The 23,662-nt window shown below is 47.3% G+C and overlaps 1 protein-coding gene across 4 annotated transcripts in view; it reads left to right on the top strand.

The window, feature by feature from the left end:
- Positions 1–23,662, top strand: part of SMYD3 (SET and MYND domain containing 3) — a 459,771-nt gene that overhangs the window by 329,182 nt on the left and 106,927 nt on the right. For 3 of the 4 annotated variants that reach the window (XM_024575953.3, XM_045184522.3, XM_071219589.1), the window contains exons 6-8: positions 10,126–10,193; positions 12,018–12,120; positions 17,252–17,362. In XM_024575953.3, the coding sequence (XP_024431721.2) occupies positions 10,126–10,193; positions 12,018–12,120; positions 17,252–17,362 (282 nt within the window). Of the gene's footprint in view, positions 1–9,960; positions 9,980–10,125; positions 10,194–12,017; positions 12,121–17,251; positions 17,363–23,662 lie in introns of those variants that run through there. The other variant, XM_045184523.2, reaches the window with a different exon arrangement.

The raw sequence follows: 23,662 nt of genomic DNA on the forward strand, positions 1-23,662 counted from the left end.
TTAAACCGCGGCCCTTCAGTCATGAATCCTGCTGTGCTTCCTTCCTCTTCTGCACGTCCAGCAACACGGAAGAGAACGGGACACATTTCCGAGGTTTGTTAGGTCTTCTTAAGCTGAGGAGGAAATGTAGTGGGTTTTTGTCCCACGTGCCGCGGCACGGCCCTAGGTCTCTGTTCCTTCGAATTCTCAGTGCTTACTTTCGCAACGTCCACTATTGTTAGAGGTCACCACCTTCAACTATGACAGTCAGAGTGGCCTGTCTAGGTATTAAGTCGATGCCAGTTTTCTTCAATCCAAGGAGAAACATTTTTAGAGTCTATAATTAAGTTGATATCTTCCCACATGTCACATATGGAGTAAGAAGTTTGAACTAAACTTGGGATTCCAGATTCTAGGTACCTCCTTGGGCGGGATGTGGGGATCTCTTTGGGGGCCTTCCTTGACCCGCCCCCGCTGAGCTAACCTGGACAGTTTGCCGGCCACCTGGACAGTTCACGTCTCTGCTGGTCTCAGGGTCGCCGAGGGCAGGGCTCTCCCCTTGGATCTTGTCTGACTCCACACCCTGGTCTGTGTGGGTCTGAGTGAGTGAGTGTTGCAGGAAGGAATGGAGAGGGGAGAGAGAGAAAGGAGAGAAAGAGAAGATCATGAAGAGAGCTTTTATGTATGTATGTATGTATGTATGTATGTATTCATAGTTGCTGCACAATGACAATTGCCTTTGTTAATTAACAGTTCTATGTAGAAGTCCCAAGGCTAACGAAGTCACCAGTATTAAATATAATCAGTCCACAGTCACTCATTCTGCAAGCATTTTTTGAGCGCACTCAATGTGTCAGACCAGTTGGAGCCATGGGGGAAAAAGAGCAGAGTTTTCACCCTCTGGGAGCTCCAGTAGGAAGGAATACCCGAATGTGGGAGTGGGTGTGTGGACAGGTACTACAGCACCACCAGCCCGAGAGTCTCCCGCCCCCAGCTGGGCGAGTCCAAGGCCTCCCACGGGAGAAGACCTTTGAGGGGGGCCCAGAGGGTCAGTGGGCGTGCAGTAGATGAAAAGGGAGGGGCAGTCTGAGCAGAGGACTGGCCCACCCTGCAGAGACAGAGGTGTGGACAGTGGAAAACTCAGAGGGCAGCACGAGAGGGCAGGCTCTGGAAGAGACTAGAAGACTCAGTTGGAAGTAGATCCACACTCAGCCACCAGCCTCTCCCACCAGGCCAGCGCTTGTCTGTCTTTACAAAGACCACGCTTCCGTATTGCTTCCTGATTCAGGAGTCCCAGGAAGAGCTGGTCAGAGTGTACTTTCAGCAGGGCACGTTACAAAATAAAAGACATATTTAATCTGCTTTTACAAATGTCCTCCTCTCTTCACATCCGATGAACTCTGAACAGGCCAAGGGGCCTCCCTCACGAATCTCTGTAGCGTGCTGGAGTTTTATCTAGGCTCCAACTCAGGAATCTGGTCAGGACAGAGGCTGGGAATAGGAAGCACTGATGTATTCCTTGTGATGATTAAATTTTAAACGGTGCCAGAAGAGAGGACAAATGTCCAAACTGTGTTCTTGCATGGACGTCCCAGCAGTCTGCTTTGTGTATCTGGCTCTCTGTAGAGCGGCTGGAACAATCGGGGAAGGGCTCATTGTGAGCCTCCCGGAGAGAGGGGTGGGTTGGGGTGGGGATGAAACCTTGAAGCCACAATTCCTTTTCTCTCTCACTTCCTGCTCTATTTCTGAAAATGAGGAAATGCACACTGGGAGATCACAAGAGGGACTGTCTGACCTCAGAGCCTCACTTCTTGCAGCCTCTGGGCTGTACCGTAAGAGTTGTAATTCCCTCTAGTTTGACTGGTGTTCTTTCACCCCTGGCTGCTGTCCACGTGGGCCCTCGGGCAGTGTCCAGGGGCGGGACAGGCATGTGCAACCACAGAAGGATTGACCCAAGAGGACTCCCTCGTCTCCTGCCACTGCCTGCCAGAAAGAGTCCCAGTGTGAGTCCCCAAAACACACTTGTGCCGGCCCAGGCAGCGTGTGGGTGAGTCATGCACGCCTGACCTGCTAGCATGTGAAATCTAGGCTCCTGGGGTGTCACTCCCCGAGACGTCAAGTGTGATCAGGATGACAAACCCTTGCTTGCCAAAATTTCTCCTGGAAGGACTGGTCACCTGAATTTCTGCACAGCAAGGGTAACCTCAGCTCACACTTGAATTTCTCTTTCATTCGGGGATTACATCAAGCAGTTGGTTAGTGTTCAGTTCTGTCTTTCACATGGAACATTTTTCTCTGGTATTCTTTTCTCCATCAACTTGATGGAAAAACACAGATGATTGGAGTCTGCCGCATCCAATTCAGCCTGAGTCAGGTGACGCACACCGCCTGGCATATACTGCATTTAGGACCTGAGTGCTGGAGCCGAGGGAGACTGCAGCAGAGAGTCCTGGCACTGCCCCGGGGTGGGTTGGCTCCAATGTCATGGAAAGAGAATAATGAAACTAGATTATCATGGACGAGAACATTCTTGGAGATTCAGGCCAAACAAAAGAATCTTTAAGTGCGACCTATGGGTGAAAGTTAAGTTCATTGCGATAATAAGCTTTTTGGGTAGGAGCGTGATGAGATGAAATTAAAGGCTTCTGGCAGCGCTGTGGAAACCTACAACAATATCCTGTAATGAATTATTGAAGAATATCACAGTCGTTCTGAGCCTCGGGATGTGGGAGGAAAACTCCACAATAGAGATTATGTTTACAGAGCTTTGCACTTTCATATGTATTTGACACCTGTAGTAAGGGCTTGTTCGTCAGATGGCTTACAAGGAGGTGGAATGCCAGGTGACATCCTCAGGGAAAGAACAATGGACGGATTTGTCACTGTCCTTCCTGTTTTGCTTTCTGTTCTCAAGGGTGATTGTTTAAGATACAATAAGCTCAGCTATGAGTAAAGCCCTTGGAAAAATGAAAACCTGGGTAGGTTTTAGAAAGCAAGCATGTGATCTAAAAGGGCTTCATTCTGTGAATCCTCATTTGCTAACATTTGGTCGTTTGACTTTGGGAAAGACATGCAATGAGAACTACAATTTTATGATTTCTATTCCTTCACTTATGATATTGGCCTTGACACTGATTTTAGCTTCGGCAGGTCATTGTGGAGCATTTTGTGTGTCTGGCGTGCAGTGTTTGTGGCCACAGTTGAAACATGACTGACATCGCTGTTCTGGTGACGGTACCAGGTATGCCAGGTCCAGAGAACATACTTCCGAGTATATTGTTAAGTGGGATGGATAAAGAGCTGTTCTTCTGTAAGATTACTTCATTTTTTTAAACTTAGTTTGTATTATAAAATACATGGCAAAATCTTAAATAACATTTATGGTTTATAAAGAGAGATTTTAAATTTTCCCATTTAACAAGTTGGTTTAGTTTGCTTTGAATTAGCTTTGTACCAAAAAAAAGCATTATTTTCAAAAGAATATTTTTGGCCTGGGCCTCAGAGAGCAATGGCTTTTATGACGTGATGTTTACCATTCTTATAATTTACTCTTGAAGAAACAGGCTAATTAGATTTTGTGATTTTTGTGTTCTGCTTCTAAGTGGCAAGGTGAGAGAGAAGGTTTTAGGTGGGTAGGTGCGAGTACATTTCAAATAACACCATGGAGACTTCAGCAGTTTTCATGCCATCTGCTAAAAATAAGATTACATACTCATACGTTCTCTAACATTTTCTAAATACTAGAGATGTTTTGAGGTGCAGTGTAAGAATTTCAAGCAGATAAAAGTTATTATATGGAGCACCTTGAGTCAAATTCATTGAATTCTCATTTTTATGTTCCTCCTCCAACATCCTTGCTTGCCATTGTTAACCAGTGGTCTGCAAATGAAATAGCCTCTGATTGAGCAACACTGGACAAGTCCAGATGATGTCACCACAGGGCTGGCAGGGGAGCTCAGCCATTTGCCACCTCATCCTGCAAACCTGCTCACTGATATACTTCCTGACAAGGGAAAACACATTGCAGCAATCATTTTATTTATTGATTTTTTAAAAAAATTGAAATTGAAGCAGATGTCATAACCATCCTTACTGTTGGGAACTCTCTGGAAACACTTGTGAGAACCCTGGGATTTGTGGTTTTGTCATTGGGAAACGCCACCTCTTCCCTCCTGAGCTGGCCTCCCTCTGTTGTTCTCGAGGTCCGGCGAGTGCAAAGCCTTGGTCTTCAGGGCTGGGGAGGCGGCAGATAAGTGAGCAGAGGAGCAGCGGGTGTTGGGGGACCTGATCTGAGTCATGAAAGGTGGATGGATGGAGGTTTATCGTGCAGACAGGAGGGGCCGGGAGGCAGAATTTTGAATCCCTTACGGTTTATGGGAAGATTCTGGAAAAATAATGCTGTGTTTAATAAAATGTTATATTCCATGAAAGGAGAATAATATACCCTAAAATACTGTACTTTGAAAGTTAGGGAATTTTCAGTTCTAGGAATGATGGGGAGGGTCAATTATTTTGTATGAAAACCTCTCCTTTTGGTTTTCATGCCTGACAAGTCTTCCTACTTCTTTCCTTCTATCCACAGAGCTTAAACTAAATGCAGTAAGTTCCCTTTGAGAATTTACCTTTCGTCTCTCTAATTAATAGAGAGTATGTCCAAAGTTCTGTTTCCTGAACATTCTACCTGTGCTTTAAATAGAGAACTTAGAAAGGAGATGCAGATGGTCTTTGAAGAAACGCTATATTTATGTTCAGAAACTTGAGTTCCCTTTAATTTGTGTGTATGCACAGATAAATATATATATATATATATATATATTTGAAATAAAAAGCATTCTTTGAAGTAGGCTAGAAGCCAGCTAAAGCTCTTTGCACACAGACCGACCGCTTTGTGAAAGTCAGCGACTAGGGGAGGGGCTGGGAAGTGGATGGCTGCTTCTGTGATCGGGTAGACTTCTGTTCTGAATGGGTTGTATTTCTTTTGGCTGTTCAACTTGGCCATTAAAAGGTAATGTGTGGAGGTGATTTTTCCCTTGTGGCTCAGTATATCTACTGCTGCAATAAAAGACTTCCAGTTCAGAAAATTTGAGGAAAAAATGTGAAATTTAAACACGAATGTAAAGTAACTCTCTGAGGGATTCCCTTTGCACGTTGCGTTAATTACTACAGGAGGATTTTTAACCTCGGAACACAAGTATCGGGTTCTGACCTAGAACCTGAAGCAAATCCCTAAGAATTTGGTTCATAGAATACTTCAAATTTCACTTGAGTTGTTTTCATAGTATATAGGGGCTCAGTGACTACTTGTACTAGCTCACCAAATTTTTATCATCTGGGAAGTTTTGCGGTGTTATATAAAGGCTTTTGATTATCTCAAAATAAAAATTATGAAGAGTTGACATAACTTTTTGATATCATGTCATGGGAAATATTTTAAAAGTAATATTCGAGCTTAGTATTTAGAAAGCATTGCTTTTTTTACTGAAGTCCAGTAGTCCTCCAGTATCCGTGGGGGTAGGTTCCAAGACCCCCAGAGGATGCCCGAAACCGCAGTCAGTACCAAACCCCATTACACCATGTTTTCCCGACACCAACATGCCGATGACAAAGTTTAATGCTTTTCCGTCTTAGCTAAGAACTTAGCGCACAGCGCGGCCATGACTTTTTCAGTTTGCGCTGCAACCACAGAACCAGCGTGGATTTGTTTATCCTTTCACGATTTAATGGATAGAGGAATCGGTCCTACTGCAGGTCTCAGTGACTACAGCGTGCGATTTTTTCCCTTTCCTTGTTCAGTTGAGAACGTTCGCCTTTTCCCTTAAAAGGAGCACTTTATGCCTTGTCCGTGGCATGTCCGAATTGCCAGCATCGCCACGCTCACGCTTTGGGCCATTAGGAAGTGAAATAGGGGGGCTTGAACGCGAGCACTGAGAAGCCTGGACAGTCCGTGTGACGACAAAGGCAGCTACTCAGTGGCTGGTGGGCGAGCAGTGCGTGCAGCGCGGAAAGGCAGGACAGCGAGGACCCACAGCCTGGGTGGGATGCAGCAGGGAGGCGCGAGATTTAAAATGTGGAGTGTTTCTTTCTGGAATTCTCCATTTAATATCTTTGGGTTGCAGTTGGCCACAGGTCACTGAAACCATGAAAAGCAAAAGCAAGGGCAAGGGGGTTACTGTAATGCCACTAATATGCTTTTCTGTCCATCTCTGTGTGAAGTATTCGCTCTTTAACTGTTCAGCTTGTGTAGTTTTCTAAGTTGTTTGTACAGAGACAATAGTTTGAAAAATATTTGAACTTTTTATTTCTGGGTTGTATTTACATCCTTTTATTTTTTGGTATAAAGAGCAACTCTTTTCACATATTCACTTCAGCACATACTATTATACCCTGTTCTTTCATTAAAAAAAAGAGCTATTTTGTATCTACCATTGCCATCAGCTATATATGTCCAAACTATTTCCTGCAGTAGTTTTCTTAATTCAGATAGTGTGCTGAGTAGAACCGATATTTTTAATGGAAGTGGGAGTAGGCAAAAAGTTAGATTTTTATTCACTAGCTCAGGAGCACTAGCACATAACTCCTCTCAGAATCATAACAAAGGAGGAACTTGTCTAGAATTTGTGAACTACAACTTTAAAACATCCTGCTTATGTTGTGGAGTGGGGCAGAATGAGAGAAGAGGGGTGACAAGTTGATAATAATGAAAATAGGAAAAGAAAAAGAAGGTAAGGGAGGAATAAAAGGAAAAGATGCAAGAGAAATGAAGGAGAGAAACGTGGGGACCATATTGATTTATTCATTCATTTACAAATATTTCTTTTGAGCGTGGTTTGTGAGTCTCTGGGAATTTTAAACAGAATCCAACTAGTCCTTTTGCTCTTCTGATGGATAAAATTGTTGTCCCGCCCACTGGACTGATGGAAGAGAGGATGAAACAAAACTTAGAGTGGAGAGAGAGGAGGGACAGAGGCACGAGCAGGGATACACAGAGACTGGATGCCCAAGGAGAGGAGAGATGGAAGATTAACTTCTACTCACTGCTTTTCCTGGCACCACACGACACCCACCTCTCCTCTTCCACGCCCGCACAGCACCTGTGTTTCGTTTCTGGCATCCTCTCTGGTCCTGTCCTGGAGAGTGACCCTCTGGGCATGCTGAGGACCATATCCATGCAGCCATCCATCTGTAAGAAAGATGTTTGTTGGTCCTTTCCATGTGCCAGGCCTGTGGCGGACACGGGAATACCGTGCTAACTGAAACACTGTCTTTGCCTCCTGAGTATTTAGTCTAGCTGTGTGCGGTGTCGAGTGAACGGGTGACGATGATCCAGGGCGATAAATGCTACCAAGCAGAGGTAAAAGGCAGCGAAGTCTGGGGGCCAGGTAGAGTTTCCTGGAGGAAGAGAAGGCCATGTGGACGTTTCCCTTGTTAGCACTTCCTTTTTAAAACTTCCTTCAGAATAAGCTCATTTGGTAAAAACCTTTAATGTGCTTCACACTTCAAAAAATTTCTTTTCAATTTTCATTTGATTTGAAACTTAGCAAATGAGATCTCTTGGACATGGTTTTTCATTGGTGGATTGCTTCCGGTAAATTCCTGATTATATTTTAAAAATAGGTATTAGAACTTATATGCTCCCCCCCACCCAAATTCATACCCATTTTTTAAAGTTTAAAGTTACAAAAAGAAAACACGGGATTTTTCTGTTCTGCATTTTTACCATCCATTTTACACATAAATGAGTACAGGCAGTGCACTGTTTGCAACCTAATGGAAAACAGATCCCCTTAAAGCCGTGTAACTGGTGTGTGTCTAAAATGTGTGTGCGTGTGTGTGTGCACCAATTTAGTTCCAGACTTGGAGCTGCAGTTTTATCAGACTTTGGAGGAACAGTGCCAACTCCTGATGGGTTGCACTAGATTTCACGGGAAAGCTCTTTTGGAGCGGGAAGGTGGGGGGGAGTCTCAGAGGACTCGGGGCCCTTTTACGCTTTATGTTCTTTCATAGAAACCTGATGTAGGGAAGTTCGCCGTTGCTGCTTTTCTCTTTACAGAGGCTTTACAACAGGCCGCGCCCACGCGCAGCACTGGCCTGCTGCAGGTCTATAGCCACCTCTCCCGCTCTCCTCTGATGTGCTTTGCTCTCTTTTGTCCTCAGTTTGCATCTCTAGCCCTTGCTGCTCCCCAGAGTCCAGTTGCCTTTTCTCGGGCTTGGCTTGGATGTCTGATAGGCCATTTCAAATTTCATGTAACTTTGCAATAAAACCCTAGGACCTCCTCCTAACTCGCTGCAACCAACCTGTTCCTTTCGGCCATTTCTTTTTAAAATTTTGTACACAAGCTTAGTAAAGAACCTCCTTTGGCAAGGAAGACACAAGGGTGCCAGTGGTGGGGACTGCTCTCTGTGCTGTGGGCACCAGGAGCGGCGGCCAAGGACCCTGTCCAACCTTGATCTAGGACATCAGCTCCTTGTTTTGACCCCGAGACCCACCGTGCCTTGCCGTGTCTGGTTGTGCGGCCTGAGCTCTGCACTGGGTCTGTCGAACTCGCTGCAGTGCTCACAGTCACTCAGCCTCCTGCTGCATTGCCGTCCTGCCTTGTGACTCGGTGGACACCGGGGATTTTCCCTCTGCAGCCACAGACCAGGGTGCCATCGCTTCTCTTTCTGAGAAGTGTGCAAAGCTGTTCTGTAAATGGCGACTGTAGTCTTCTTGTTCAGGCTTTAAAATTGAACCTTGACTCTTCATTCCCTGTAAGCAGCCTGTCGATAAGTCTGTTGGCTGCCACCCACTTCGCCCCACTTTGACTGCCACCAGAATCCAAGCCACCATCATCTCTTGCTGGACTGTCACCCTAGCCCCCTAACTGTTCCCTCTACTGCCATCCTTGTCGTCCTGTAGTCCATTCTCTACACAACAGCCAGAGTGATCCTTTCAAAATAGAAATCAGATGCATTCTCTCCGTGGCTCAGAATCAACCCAGGGCCTTTCTGTTGTTACTCAGAATGAAATCCAGACGTGACTCTAAGTTCCTGTGTGACCCAGCGGCCTCTCTGAGCTCCTCTCCTACCCCTTTCTACCTCCTCTGCTTGGGCCACATGCTCCTTCCTGCTGTCACTCCTTCCCCAGGAGCATTTCCACCCCAGGGCCTCTGCCCTTGCGCTTTCTCCTGCCGTGAACTTCTATCACCTAGATGAGCACATGTTCCTCTCAGGTCTCTGCTGAAATGTCACCTTCCCCTAAGAGCTGTCCTGAGCACTCTGTCCTCCGTCCCTGTACCTGTTTCCTCCGTAGCATTTATCCACATGTGACCCATTTCCGTTGTTGAGTTTTATCTGTCTCCCCTACTAGAACTTAAACTCCATTAGGGCAGATTTTTTTCACTGCTCTGTCCCCAACACTGGCCTGAGGCACTGATGGGTGGCCAGGACCTACTTTTTCTTGTTCCAAGTCCAGTGCTGTTTCCGTGAATCTGTGTGGCCTTCCGTAGGTTCCAAGTTCCTTAAGCGCAGTGATAGCACCCTGTATTTCTTTTGCCGCCCCCCCATCCCCCCAGGGCGTAGGACCTCGCTGCATACTCAGTGAGGGCTTCCCTGTGCCTCGTAAATGCGATGCTGGACTGGCTGACTTCCTGTGCTCACTGTGGTCTGTCATCACTCGGGCACAAACTCAGGGTGCACTTCGCCCTTTCTGGGACTTAAAGACAGGCTGCTGTTTGTTCCCCATCCCGTACACAGTGGCATTTGGACACCGCAGGCAGCTTCAGTGAGAAAAGCTGGCATGGAAGGGGCCCACTTCTCAATAAGTAGATGATTTGGGTTCTGGATTTTGAACATTTTATGTAGCTGTGTAACTTGACGGCAGAGGAACGGACTGCAGTGCGGAGGCCCTGTGCTGTTTACGGCTGATGTTTTTACGGGATGTTGGTGTTGCTGTACTCACCCACCCCGTGTTCCTGAGGAAAGTGTCCTGGGCTCTTTGTTCTGCAAGTGAAAGAGCATCCAGGTTTGGCTCGATCTTGTCTTTTCCAAAGCTGCTACTAATACGCCCCTAAAATTTGTTGTGAAAATGTTGTTTTCTTGCCTGTGAAGTGTCTCAGGTGACTCTGGTAATCCTGATTGTTCCTCTTTGTTTTTGGTTTTTTTTTACAGGTGTTCTGCAATGCTTTCACCATCTGTAATGCAGAGATGCAGGGAGTTGGTGTTGGCCTGTATCCTAGGTATGGTGGATGGTGTTTCGTTTCCTGGAAGAGACAACTTTAATTGCCACCCAGCCCTCCAGCCTTCTGGGGATGGTTACAAAGTCTGTTGCAGCAGCTAGTTCAAGACCCAACCTTGGGAGCTGATTATAAATGACAAGAAAATGGAAAATGTTAAGTTTAAGGAGAACAATTGCATTACCCCATGTTGTATGCTGTGGCAGTGATTTTCAGCTGCTGTGCCTCAAGAAGGTTTAAAACATGCCATATCCGACTCTTGGGGGCACTGAGTCATCTTTTCCCTTAGACGGTCATATAAAACAATGACAACCGCCAACACAACAACAGCTGCCTGGTGTGAATGAATCAAAATTATACCTACTTTTTCGGTCAGATCAGCAAAGATATATATTGTTCGGTGTGCTGCAGAATTTTAGTAATGAGCTTACGTGTGTCACGAAATGACAAAGTTGAAAATCGCTGTGCTGTGGTATCAACGAAGAGGCAGACCTCAGACCTAAATTCTTGTTCTTGGGAACTTCGGGCAAGAAGTTGGGGCTTGTGGGGGCTAAGAAACCACCAGGATGAGATTTGGTTACTGTTCTCCCCTCGGCCCTGGTCTCATCCCCAGCCCCCTAGGCTGAAGCACCTGACCATTCCACCAGACTCACTGGGCTATGACGCTGGGGTTCGTGCTGTCTTTTGACTTAGCATACTCGAGCCCCATTGCTCTGGGAGGCCAGACCACCACCTGTCACCGAAGTGACATTTGTCACATAGCTACTAGACTGTCCTTCCGCAAGCTCTCCAGTCACCCCAGTGGCATTTTGTTTTCACGTCATTAGGGTCCAAATACAAATATAGCCGTTTTTATAATTAATCGTGAATCTGAGAATTCCCCTTCTTCTCTTATACCTCACAAATGCCGTAAACCACAGGCCCATTGGTATTGGTCCTCAAAAGGCAGTGACGTAGAATGTTTCAGCACTTCAGACCACGTGGTTCAGGTTCAGTCACCAGTTACTGGTTGTGTGTTCTTGGGCAAGTCGTTTAACTTCCACGTTACCAGTTTCTTTATCAGTAAATGATCCTCTTAAGATTGTCAAGATGACTGCGTTTGTTTGATAAACACGCCCGCTGCTTAGAAGTGCTTTCTACGCAGTAAATGCTCACTTCTAGCTATTCTAATTACCATCAGATATGGAGGCAGCTGAAATCCATTCCCTTTCCCAGATAGTAAAAAATGCACCTGCAAGGTGATGGCGATCACTGGGCCACAGCCTGGAATGCACCAGGATCCAGTTAGTAGGTAGCCTTAGCTTTGCGTGTGAGAGGAAGTTCTCTTAATGACTCTTCATCATAGCAGTGGGCGTTCCAGCAGAGGTGGGTGCTCCTCCAGAGGTGCGAACAAACTAGGGGCCCCATGGGAAAGGTCGGGTGTGTGTTGCCTGCAGTGGTTACTGCTGTACCCCATTATCTCACAGATTCTCTCTTTGCAAGTCAGTCTCTTTCCCGTGTTCTTATTGGGCTGTCACATTGCCTGGTATCTAATGAGATAACTACCTCCTTCCCACCCCTACCCCTAAAAAGGAATCAAAAAATGTTTTTATTCACAAACTTCCCCAATTAGCCTCCATCTTGGGGAGCATTTCAGTTCCTATGAAGCGGGCTTGTGACGTGTCTGCGAATGTCCCGAAGTCTCAATCTCTGGTGCACTGTTAGCCTTACCTGTCCCCTCCCCTCAAGCTGAAGTGTCTCTTGCCCATTGTATTCATTAAATTGAGATGTTTGAGTCTCTTTGCTGAGCCATGATGGCCTCCCTCTTTATTTTTTTCTTTCCTCCAGTATGTCTTTGCTCAATCACAGCTGTGACCCCAACTGTTCGATTGTGTTCAACGGGCCCCACCTCTTACTGCGTGCCGTCCGAGACATCGAGACCGGAGAGGAGGTAAGGAAGCCGTGGTCCCCCTCCTTTCCCATCAAAGACTCTCTCAGTGTGACCCATCCCTAAAACCAGTGAAAAGCTGAGGGACAGCTTCTCATTGTCCTTCTGCCAGGCAGAAACCATGTAATACCTCAACCCTGCAACCGACTCACCCATTGTTACTTCTGCCAGATTATAGATTGGTTTACTTGTTCTTAAAAGCACCATCTTCCTGGATGCTGATAGTCCCTACAGCATGCGTGTGAAAGACAGGCATATAGGGGACAGTGTATGTGTTTGGCACATAGGACAGACAGTTCAGTGGCCTCTCACATTTCTGTAGCTGGTCATCATCCTCCCCTGGGATGAGATTCAGTGGCTTACTACCTCCCAAGGCCACTGAGCACATTTTGACGGTGACCCATTTTTACTGTCTCATAAAGAAAGCAAACAGCCTTTAGGTTGTCGCTGAGTCTTCATAAACCTACCGGCATATCTGGGTGCATGTTCAAGCAGAGGTGGGAAGGGAATACAGGACAGGGGACATGACCGTCCCCAGTGCATTGGCCTTGACCCTCACAGTTTTGCAGACTGCCAAGCCAACCTCTTTGATGAGCAACTTTTTCAGAAGGTCAAGGTCTGCAGACCAGCTGCCAGTCTGAGCCTGCACAGGATTTGCATGATCACCACCCTGAATTCTGGGTTATAGGTGCTTACGCTTCGTAGAACCCAGTTTCCTTCTGCATCCCAATTTAGTGAAGTGGGTATTTATTGCAGGGGAAACAGTATCATAAGTTTTTATTGCATTTATGCAGCACTGAGCCAATGAAACCTAAACTCCGAGGTACCATATTTTATGTAGACAAGGATTTGGCCTTGATAAGACAGCCTCCAAACATTTTCAACTGAATAAGCTGTCGCTCATACAGCCACTTACTGAATTTCCAGTTTTCAGAACTAGGCACAGGTTCAGGACTAGGTGAGAGAGGGTTCTCCCCTGAGTCCTTCATAGACAAGCGGGTTCAGGAAATGTTTTTCCATACCATTGTATGTCTTGGTGCATGATGCCTTCTCTGCTCCCTGTGCCCACCATCTCTGCCTGAGGGTGCCCTTCAAGCACCTCTCAAACACATCTCCTGAAAAGCTTTTCCCAGTTTCCCGAATTAAAGAAAGCTCTTTCCCCCTGGGGTCTGGCGGTTATGACTATTTCTTGGCATTCATTCTGTCTCTTTCCATGACATCTCTATTCAGCCACAGGCTTCATGGGGACAGGTAATGGGTGTCTCACTTTCGTGTCTCCTTTCATACTGAGCACTGCGCCTTGTCCCCAGGAGTCATTAAGAACTCCTTGATGACTTGACTTCCTGTCAAGCGGAGCATGCCAGAGAGACCAGCAGTGTCTCTGATTGGGGGCGATGTTGGCCTTCCTTCCCATGGAACACGTGTTGATTGTGTGGGTCTATTGCATCATCGGGTTGGGGTCCCCTGCTTAGTCAGTGCCTGCAGCCACCCCCAACACCTAAAATCCATCCTGCACATTTAAGACTGCTCTGTTGGGGCAGAGTTAGGGGAAAAGGAGAACCATGGGAAAAGGCATTAGGAGATTGATTAAGAGGCGTACTTCCTTTTTACTGTGCAAATATTTGTGTTAGTTAAATTGGCTGAGGAAGTAAATTTAGTGTATTTGAGTCAAGCCTGCAGGACGAGCAAGTCCTGAGTGAGCCCGTGGGGGAGGAAGGGGCATTGGCCAGCCGAGGCCCGGGAGCGTGGTGCACCGGGGCATTATCTCGGGCGTTGTTTCAGAGGTGTAGCAGTGGTGCCCGTTGTGTCAGACTGCAGGGTGTATGGAGAAGCGCTGGGCCTGGAAAGGCAGGCAGAAAATGAGCTGGGGGCCCTTGTCCCACAGGCAGCAAGAAACCCTCAGAAATCTTCCCGTGGCTTTAGGAAGATCTCTGTCAACACCGTTTAGAAGATAACGGGAGACTGCAGGCAGCAGGGAGGCCACTTAGCTGTCGCAGGGTGCTGGTGCTGGCCCCAGGCAGTCCCAGGATGGCGAGGGAGGCTGCGAGAGTCTGTCTGCTGGGCTTAAACGAATAACTGGGCTCCTGCTGCCCACCCTGTGCCTGGCACGGTCACATGTGAGTTTTGGCCCTTGTGATGAAGTGTCATGTGAGTGGAGCATGTTTCTCTAGTGTGCGTGTCCCAGATTTGTTGGCCTCACACCGGGCACATTGTCATCACCAACAACTGCTGCCAGTTGACCTGATCTGGCAGCAGAGGCCAATGACGAAGGGCCGTTGGGCCAGACTGAGAAGTAGGGTCCCAGAGTTAACCCAGGAGGCAACACAGATCGGCTCACTTTCCCATCTTGCCTCATGTAAGGAAACCACGGACCGGAGAGCCTGACGAAAGAAGAAAGTTGTGGATACTGCCCCAAACTTATTAATGGGCTGTTTTTGAAAGTGGGCCCAGAAATTGGTTATTTGGAATTTGGGATATAGTGTTCTCTGTAAACAGGAGACACTTGTCTGACAGGCCTGTCACCCCAGAGGCAGCCCTGGTTTCAGAGCACAAAGCAAGAGAAAGATTTAGGGAATTAGCAAGTGGTCGTGGTCTGGGCGGAGGGAGCCCATTTGTCACAGACAGTGCTTAGCATGGGCTCGAGTGTTTTAGGTGCGATGGTGCTGGGGCGGCTCCTGAAGAAGCGGTCCCCCACAGCTTCCCCCTGCCCCCACAGTCCCGAAGCAGGTGAAGCCGCTGCATTACTGTAAGAAGAGTAGCAGGCTTGAGTCAGAGATGTGGGTGCTAATCCCAGGTGGATCCAAGCCCGCTGCTGGCTTACACTGTCCTGTGCTGCCTGTCCAGGTGGGTGCCCAGCCCATAGCAGAAGCTCAGCATTTCTGAAGGGTAGCAACCCTTGCTCTTCTGCATGTGGAGTAGCATGTTATAGGTGCTGAATGGGTGGGAAGCTATGGAGAGCCAGCCAGCCAGATGAGGCTGTGGCTCCTGTCACCTGGTGATGGCCGTGGAGGACTTGACAGCTCTGGCCAGCCAGACCATGCCTGCTTCCCTGCTGGCTGCCTTAGGGAGGCCCTCCGAAGCTGTGTTCACTGTCCCAGAGGATGGCCGTCCTGCCAGGCCATGCACTCAGGCACGCACCATTGTGTGTCGTAGCCCTGAGGTGCCTTCCTCCAACCTGAGAGGAACCACACGTGGAGTTTGTGGCCCTAGGGAGTTGCTGTCGTCTCCCTCAGTGGCTAATCCCACCCTCCTCCTCGCCTACAGTACCCTCATCTTCCCCCTGCCACATAGGTCCCATAATTACGTTCCCCATGTAAAAAAGCACATAAGGAATTAATTCATGCCGTATGCCACAAGCTGATATATGTTGCAGAACAGGAAAAACTAGGGCAGGGTGAGGGAGTTAGGAGTCCTGGGGTGGGGTGGGAACTGGGCGGTTATTTTAAATGGGGTGGTCAGGTGAGACCGCAGTGGGAAAGTGAGAGTTGATTGAAACTCAGAGATGAGGGAGACCCCCATGGTAGAAGTTGGGGTAGAGGGCACAGGACCAGCCAGCATACAGGCCTCCCGGTGGCGTGTGAAGACAGGCGGAGGCCAGGGGGCTGGAGGGGGGAGGAGAGAGGAGCTCAGAGCTGGAACAAGCTGGGTTTTGTGGAGCCTCCGCTCCCCTTACTACCTGTTAGGAAGGACAGGTTTCCCCCCACCCCACCCCAATTCATTGCAGACTAATGTTTTTGTAAAGTTTGATTAAAATGGATTACTCAAAAAATGAAAATTTAAAAAACGTAGAACGTAAAATCCTCATGTTTTATTATGAGAAGCACAGAAAATTTCTCTTACCAAATTGCTAGACAGAGTTTGTGAATGTTCACTTAGCATTTCTTTGCTCATTCCGTGGTAGACTCATGTCATGGACCTGTAGTTGGCCGGGAAGCACAGTTTGAGCTATGGGGTTTCATTGAGAGGGTTGGCCTTTAAGCAAAGGGGGAGCCGTTGGAGCTCTTGAGCAAAGGAAAGATATGCCCCAACTTCCATTTTCAGAGCAGCCCTCAGAAGATGGGGTGCGGGGGCCCAGGGAGAGGCAGGGAGACCCACAGTGAGACTTGTGTTTCACAGGCAGCGAGTGGGTGGTGGTGGCTCCGCCCAGGACGGTAGCATTGGAAAGGGCAGGAAGTGGTTGGTTCTGGAAGTATCTTTAAGTTGAGCCCCCAGCATTTCCTGGTGGACTGGATGGAGGATGAAGATGAATTACTGTCACCTGAGACTGGCAAGGCTCCCACTGAGATGCAGCAGGTTGCGGGGAAATCAGGAGTTCGATTTTGTGTGTTTTTGAATCAGACTTTCAGCACCTAGGAGACCGAGTCACGTGAGAAATGTGTGATCATCATGGTGTTACCTGAAGATCTGTACCTGAAGTGGGCTCTTGGGGCTCGAGGGGACCCTGAGATGTCCCTGAAGTGCACTTTCTCACCTATGACCTCTCACCATCCAAGCCAAATTCAGTGGTTACTGCACTTGAAAGGGTCCAAGGAAGTCCGTTTAAGAGCCTCCATCAGTGGTGGCGTCCCGACATTCAATTCTCCCTATTTGGGAATTTGTCCACTTTGGTTTTCAATCTGGTCACAGGGAAGACGACAGTCTGCTAATTGCAAAGATACTGGATCCGGTTGACCCTGAATCCCACGCAGCAGCTCTAGAGCTGATGAGCATGTAGGAGCAGCCCAGCCGTGTCACCTGCCACCCATCTGATCGCCAGGGTCATTTTGGCTTCTCTGACTACCAGTGATGACGGAACTCATTAACCAAACCTAAGTAACACCGAGCATATAACAGCTTTTGGTATTTCAGTGTCCGGTGAATAAAAAAGGTAAGGTATAAAAGTGTCTTGAATTAATGAGCCCAGTTGTTTAAAATAAATGAACATGCTCGGCACGTAACAGGTTAGAAGGTATTGCGAGAGAAATTTTACATGCAATTCTTTGGCTGGAGACACTATGTTTAGTATCTTCCCGCTCACACTTTTTTGGGTGTGTGATAAAAATTGGTTTTACTTTAATAATTAGCATGAATAAGTATTTGTTAAAGACAGTGACCACAACAGCCCTGTGCTCCCTTTCCTGTCTGGCCCCCACAGCTCACCGTCTGCTACCTGGACTTGCTGATGACCAGTGAGGAGCGCCGGAAGCATCTGAGGAGTCAGTACTGCTTTGACTGCGACTGTGTCCGATGCCAGACCCAGGACAAGGTGAGTTCTGGGGAACCAGCTTGAAGCTAACTTTCCAGTGATCTTTCAGGGAGCCCCGCTTTTATGTCATTGATCCAAAAGTACGTGACCCTCGCGCATAGTAGGAGACAGAAGTAAATAAAACAGTGCATAGTGATGTGTCTATTTTATGTACTAGAACTTTTATCACCAGCCAAACAATAAGAGGTTTGATCTCAGGTAGGGATCCATGGAGCGTAGAGTCTGGAGGGAATGTGGGCGCTAAACATGTGTGAAACCCAGACCTCTTGGCCAGAGCTAGTGTACCTTCCTCTGTGTCACAGCTTCCTGCCACCTTGGGTGGAGAGAGGTTTCACTGCAGGAGAAAGGCTAATGAGCTCATTCTAATGATATAGGAGTCAGTGAACTTGATTAATTTTTTATGAAAAAGAACTTTTGGAAGTAAATTAAATGGGGGAAGTTGGACCCACCGCTCATAGCTTCCCAAGATTCCATCTGTTTTAGCGTTGGTCTTTTGCTCCTCGAAAGCCTAACCGGAACTGTAGGGGACCCCAGGCTAACCTGAGTATTAGGTGGCAGCTAGCTTCCCAGCCACGTCCTTGCTGGGAACAGAAAGGCTTTCCGATTTAGTGCTTCTTACGTGGTGCCTGTAGGGAAGACCCTCCAAAATTTCTTGAATGAGTGTTTGCGTGTTATTAAAATTGGGGTCATCTTCACTTCTGGTTTGTGGTTATAGTTGATCTGGCTAGAATAGTATGTTAGGAAAGGGCTCGGCTGCAAATAACAGGTAACTGACTTGAGTGGGTGTGGTGTGTTTGTCTCAAGAGTCACGGAGAATCTATGGCCTGAGACAGGAGTGACTTCTCTGTGACCTCATGCCAGTCCCAGAATCCTCTGTCTTGCCCTCAGCCACCCCTAGTGTGTGCCTCTTGTCCCCGTGGTCCCTGATGGCTGCTGCCCCCAGCCCCCACTCAGCTCTAGACCTGGAGAAAAAAGAGGTTTATTACCTTTTTATTAACGCAAAGAACAAAGGGAAGCCCTCCTAGGGATTTCCACCTGCATCTTACTGTTCAGAACTGTCTCACGTGATGACTTTTAGCTGTGAGACAGGGGAGGAAAGCGCATTTTCGCCTTTCGGCCTCTGTGCTAGAGGAAGAGAGGGCAGACGAGGTTGTGAACGGCTTTCGGTCAGCCGGTCTGCAGCGTCTCCCAAGTCCACCAAGACCATCTCTTCCCTCTTCGAGCTAACAGTTTGTTTAATGTTGTGTTTAGGATGCTACAGAGAAAGAGCTAACAGGGGTGGGGGCGGTGTTTACAACCCGATCACCTCACTCTGTATACTGCGCGTGTGTGTATATAATTTATTCAGCCATAAAAAACAAGGGAAGCCTGCCATTTGCCGTGATGTGGATGGACCTTGAGGGCGTTATGCTAAGTGAAGTGAGTCGGAGAAAGACAAACACGTGTGTGATGCAGGAGATGCAGGAGACTTCGGCGGGATGGTCTCAAGGTCCCCTCCAGTGCTGTGATCTCATGTTTCTCTGAAATGGTTCCTCATGGAAGTGAGCAGCATGTGTATTTCAGTGAGAATGTAAACTTGATTTCAGTTAGTTCATCAGTTATATTTTTAGGTCTCTATTTATATGACAGTTTTATTCTGTTTGGCGATATAAATATCCCTTCTGAAATCTCTATGCTATTGATTTGCTTTGGAAAAAAATAAGTAAATTCAGCTTCGTGCATACCCAAGTGATCATAAATTCAAAATTAGTTCAATCAAAAATAAATTTACTTCAGTTCCTGGATTTTGAGTTCTCAGGTTTATTTTTCTGCTTTTCTTGGAACTCAGAAAATCCCCCTTAACAGGCTTCTATGTCACACACTGTCCCACACTATTGATTATGCGCCTGTGTGGCCACGTTCCTGGCCTCCAGCTTGGCATCACGTTTCAGGAAGGCAGGTGGACTTTCAATAGTGGGTGTCATTTGCATGTGTGGAGTCACTTGTCATTTGTAATCAGCAGCAGCTTAATTTGGGGAAGAAATAAAATGTACCTTCTCAGGAGGTTTTAGAATGGTTCAGCTTCTGCTGTGGCCTGCCCAGATCAAAAGCCAAGGCGATGGGAGCAGGACAGACCAAATGGAATCAACTGTTTCTGTAAGTGGTGGGTAGAACCTGGCACGCTTCCTTGGGTGTCACGTTTTGTTGTTTAAAAAAAAAGACATGTTTACTTGCCATGACATTTTTTTCTTTCCTAAAGCCTGTTACATTCAATCCGTCTTATAAACTAGTGTCCACCGATTCACTCACAGCTGTCGCCTCCCTCCCAGGTGGAAATAGCCCCTAATCGGTCACCCGGCCTTCAGTCCCTGCCATTTCCTGCATCTTGCACAGTGTTTTCTAGTGTTTTCTGAAGTACGCTGTTGCTGTGGCAGCAGGTTTACAGTGTCTGGCATTGTCTGTAGTCTTCAGGGTGAACTTCATGCTCTCTCCTTGGCATTCAGTGTCTTGCAAAGTGGTAACACCATGGTCTAACTCTTCAGTGCCTTTGATTCTTTTCTGTTTTTCTCTTTTCTCCTCTTTGCTCATCTCTTATTTTTCAACTCGTTTTATCTAATTATACCCTTTTCCCCACCCGAAAGATTCTGCTGTGGCTGTGGGCACACCTGCACACACATTCACACATATGTACAGGGGTGGTCAAAAGGAGGTTTGCGGTTGTTCACGTGGAAAAGAGACATTACCTAAAAGTTAAATTATAAGTAAGGATACGAAGTAATGGCAATGACAATAATGAGACAAATAATACAAATCAGTAATACAGTAATTAATAAGTAAATAATAAAAGGATAAACGTTCGCATACTCACTGTAAACCTACTTTTGCCCATACCTGCATAATACAACAGCAATAAATTTTATAATTATTTGTGAAATAAGAGTGCCAAGAAATAAGATGAAAGCAGGTTAGCACCCAGAATGCATGCCACATGGCTTTCTGTACAGGAAAGAAAGAAAAAATGTACTCTGAATTTCCCAGCAGCCCAAGCAGCAAGACTCGTTTCAAAACCTGGGCACGCGGTCCGCAGGCGAAGCTCGGCTTGCGCAGCGCCGAGGCCTTCACAGGGCACCCACCGAGGCCGCAGGCCGGCATTCCCGTCAACTCCGCAGCAATTTACACGGCTGAGTTTTATAGCTTTTGTAATTCTTCAGTATGGCTGCTTGACATATTTTCAAATTTCAACTTTTATGAAAGAAGTGATTAAAAGGGTAAAAAAAAAAAACGTAATCAAGGTTCTTACCACTCTGATAGTTTGCTTCATCGCAAGAATAAAACCTAGACTACCTAGAGGCAGGGACTGCCTATCCTTCATAATCTGTCATTCACGTAATTTCTGGCAGTCTTTGAATTTTTTATTATAATTTTTATTAAAGTGGCCCATGTATATTGTTCGAAAAATCGAAGTACTAGAACCCAGGGGAAGACTGACTAGCACATGTCCCTTCTGCTTCTGTGTCCTCCTTCCCGTCCGGCCCCACGTTTGTTCCATGTCTCCCCAAAACCAAAATCCCTTAAATCGCGCCCGAGGGAAGTGTTTTGCTGTTGAGTTGCTTTAGTGACTATTTTTTTATTTCCAGGATTTTCTTTTTCCCCCCATGTCTCTGGGCATATGTTTTATTTCTATCCATTTCTGTTTCGTAACTACTTCTTCACTGCTAACGCATGCCACTCGGTGGTTTGTGTATTTTTTCAGCAGCCTAACCCTGCTTATTTTAAGTCTTGGTCAGTCTGTTTGACCAGATTGAAGTCGTGTTCTGACTGTTGATTTTTGTTGGTCATCTTCCTTAGCATTGTGTTTTGTGTACGTGTTTTAGACTTTGGAAGAGCAGGCTCGTTTTTTTTAGCTCATTTTGGTTTTGTTTCTTTCCTCCTCAGTGTGCTCCACCCCCCCCCCCCCCACCCCATCTGGTACTCGCCTCTCCCAGGCCCCTCAGCCCCCAGTTCCAAAACGGTGTTTGGGGCTATTGCATTGCAGTGAGATGTGGAGGCTGTTTCAGAGCCTGTGACGTAGGCAATGGGTGTCTTGGCCCTGGCTCTGTCTTCTAGCCTTTCCCAGGACCCTAGCTCCCTAATAATATTTAGTCCAAGGGAACAGGTCATGAGCCCTTTACCTTTAGTTTTTTAAAAAATAAGCAAGGGAGCCCCACCTCACCCCTAGCTTTAAGTTATAAAGCCAACTCTACTCACCTCTCTCACGTGAAGCATTTTTCTTCCCTTCTAGTCCCTGAAACTGAATTTGTGCCTGCTTCCAGACCTGAGGTCCTGGTTCTACTTTGCATTTCTGTTCTATTTTTGGTCCAGGGAGATGTTTACCCTGGTTTTTGACCTCGTAAAGCTATTTTTGGTTTCTCTTTTAATATTTTACTTACCCTTGCTCCGGGTTTGGAGTGGAGGGGAGCACCTCAAAGTCTGAGCTGACAGCGTCTTAACTGGAAGTCTGTAGTTTGCTTGCCAAGTACACAGGTAAGAATTCAGGGCTTTGGAGGCAAAGGAAAATGTGAGGATAAACAATGATCTCATCCTGCCGAGCACTTCCAGGCACGCGTGCCCCTTTTTCCCAGGACCTGCCTGTCTGTGGTGCAGGGGCGTGTATCCTCTGTTATCACGGGGCCTTGTAGGGAGAGAGTTGTGTAGAGTCACACAGAACACAGTTTCGTAAGTGGCTCTGCAAGGGTGGGTGCAGGGGTGGGGGAGAGGGGTAAGCCCTAACTCGCTTCTCATTCCCTGGTGCTCCAGTTCTAAGTCCACTTCCTCCTCTCTTCTGCTGCTGAAACAAAGCAGTGTCGGTTATTATCTTTGTAATTATTTCAGTTTCTTTTCCGAGATCTTCTTTTGTAACATGGAATTCTCTTTCTTTGATCCCTTCTGAGACCCTCCACGACATCTGTGAGCTAGGGAGCCCTGAGGCAGCCCCGAACCCTGCAAAGAAAGGACTTGGGCCAGCGCTGTGGGAGAGCCGCCCCAGCCCTGCATGCGCTGCGCCTCCGTCAGGCTGCTCCTGCTCAGCCCTGCGCTTGGGCGCAGGAGGCAGGATGGAGCCTGAGGAGAAAACGAGGATTGTCTGAGGAAGAAATAAAACAACGTTTGAGTTAAAGCTGCAGTCAAAGGAATGAGAGTTCTCTGCCCAAGAAAAAGTTTTTATGGTAACTCGAGTCTATTTGAAATATGAGCAATTCTGTAAAGGTCATTAGTAAACCAAGATTTTTTTCCTGCCTCCTTCCTCTATTTCGTTAAATTAATTGTAAGCAGAAATGCTTCGTGGTGGGGTGGTGAGCCCAACCAGCTCTGAATTGTTTTACATGTCAAGTTGGAACAGTCTCAGCAGAATGTGTTTCCTGTTTCTGGAGGTTTCATCATAACCGAATTACCTTATCTTCAGGAAGATTAGGGAGATTTGGCAGGGGATCGAAGAAGTGTGTGTGTGTGTGTGTGTGTGTGTGTGTGTGTGTGTGTGTATGAGAGAGAGAGAGAGAGAGAGAGAGAGAGAGAGTTTTTCAAGCAGTTGAAAGCGAACGTTACTGTGTTACCTATGTCTTGCTTCTCCAAACAGCCAGAAGAATGGGTTTCCCCGGAGAGAAGGCAGTGCTGGCTGTCATTAGTGTTAAAGTGAGGAAAGGAATTTATTGACTTCATAACCACATAATCCCGTCCGCAGTGTTACCATTAAGTGCCGGGATAGGCTTCTGGGCATGGCACCATGGGCCACAGAGTCGGCTGGGAAGTGAACAATGAAGCTATTGTGTTCATGCTGGAATCTGCTGCTCACCCTGTCACAGCACGGAGGCCCTCCGCACGGCCTTCTCCCCGGGGAGCAGGCGGCCCTGCGCCCCACTCCTCTCCCTGTGGCTCTGCTTTGTCCCGAAGTCCACCCCAGGGGTAAGAGGAGGGTCTCTCCACAATGTGTGCTGATATGAATTCCTTCTCACAGCCTTTCCTGTTCTTGCCCCAAACTTCTTTTCTTCTGGCTTTTGGTCTACAAGCAGCTCTGGCTCAGGGAGCAGCATCGCTGATGGCAGGTCCTGGGACACAGACGTGTGTTTGGTCGTGTGCCGGGCACAGTACTGAGCTCAGCGTGTGGCGCCCAGCGCTCAGGAAGGGTCATAGACAGAGGGGCTCTCCCCCGGGGAGGACGAGAAGCCACAGCACCTGCTAGAGCTCCGGGGCCCTGACCGTGCTGGTGCTCTGCCGAGTGACGCACGCACCTTGTCTCACTGCACGTCCATGCCCTGCCGGGGTGCTGGCGGCTCGTATTCCCATGTG

This window comes from Desmodus rotundus, chromosome 10 (assembly GCF_022682495.2).
Source record: "Desmodus rotundus isolate HL8 chromosome 10, HLdesRot8A.1, whole genome shotgun sequence".
NCBI classification, from domain to species: domain Eukaryota; kingdom Metazoa; phylum Chordata; class Mammalia; order Chiroptera; family Phyllostomidae; genus Desmodus; species Desmodus rotundus.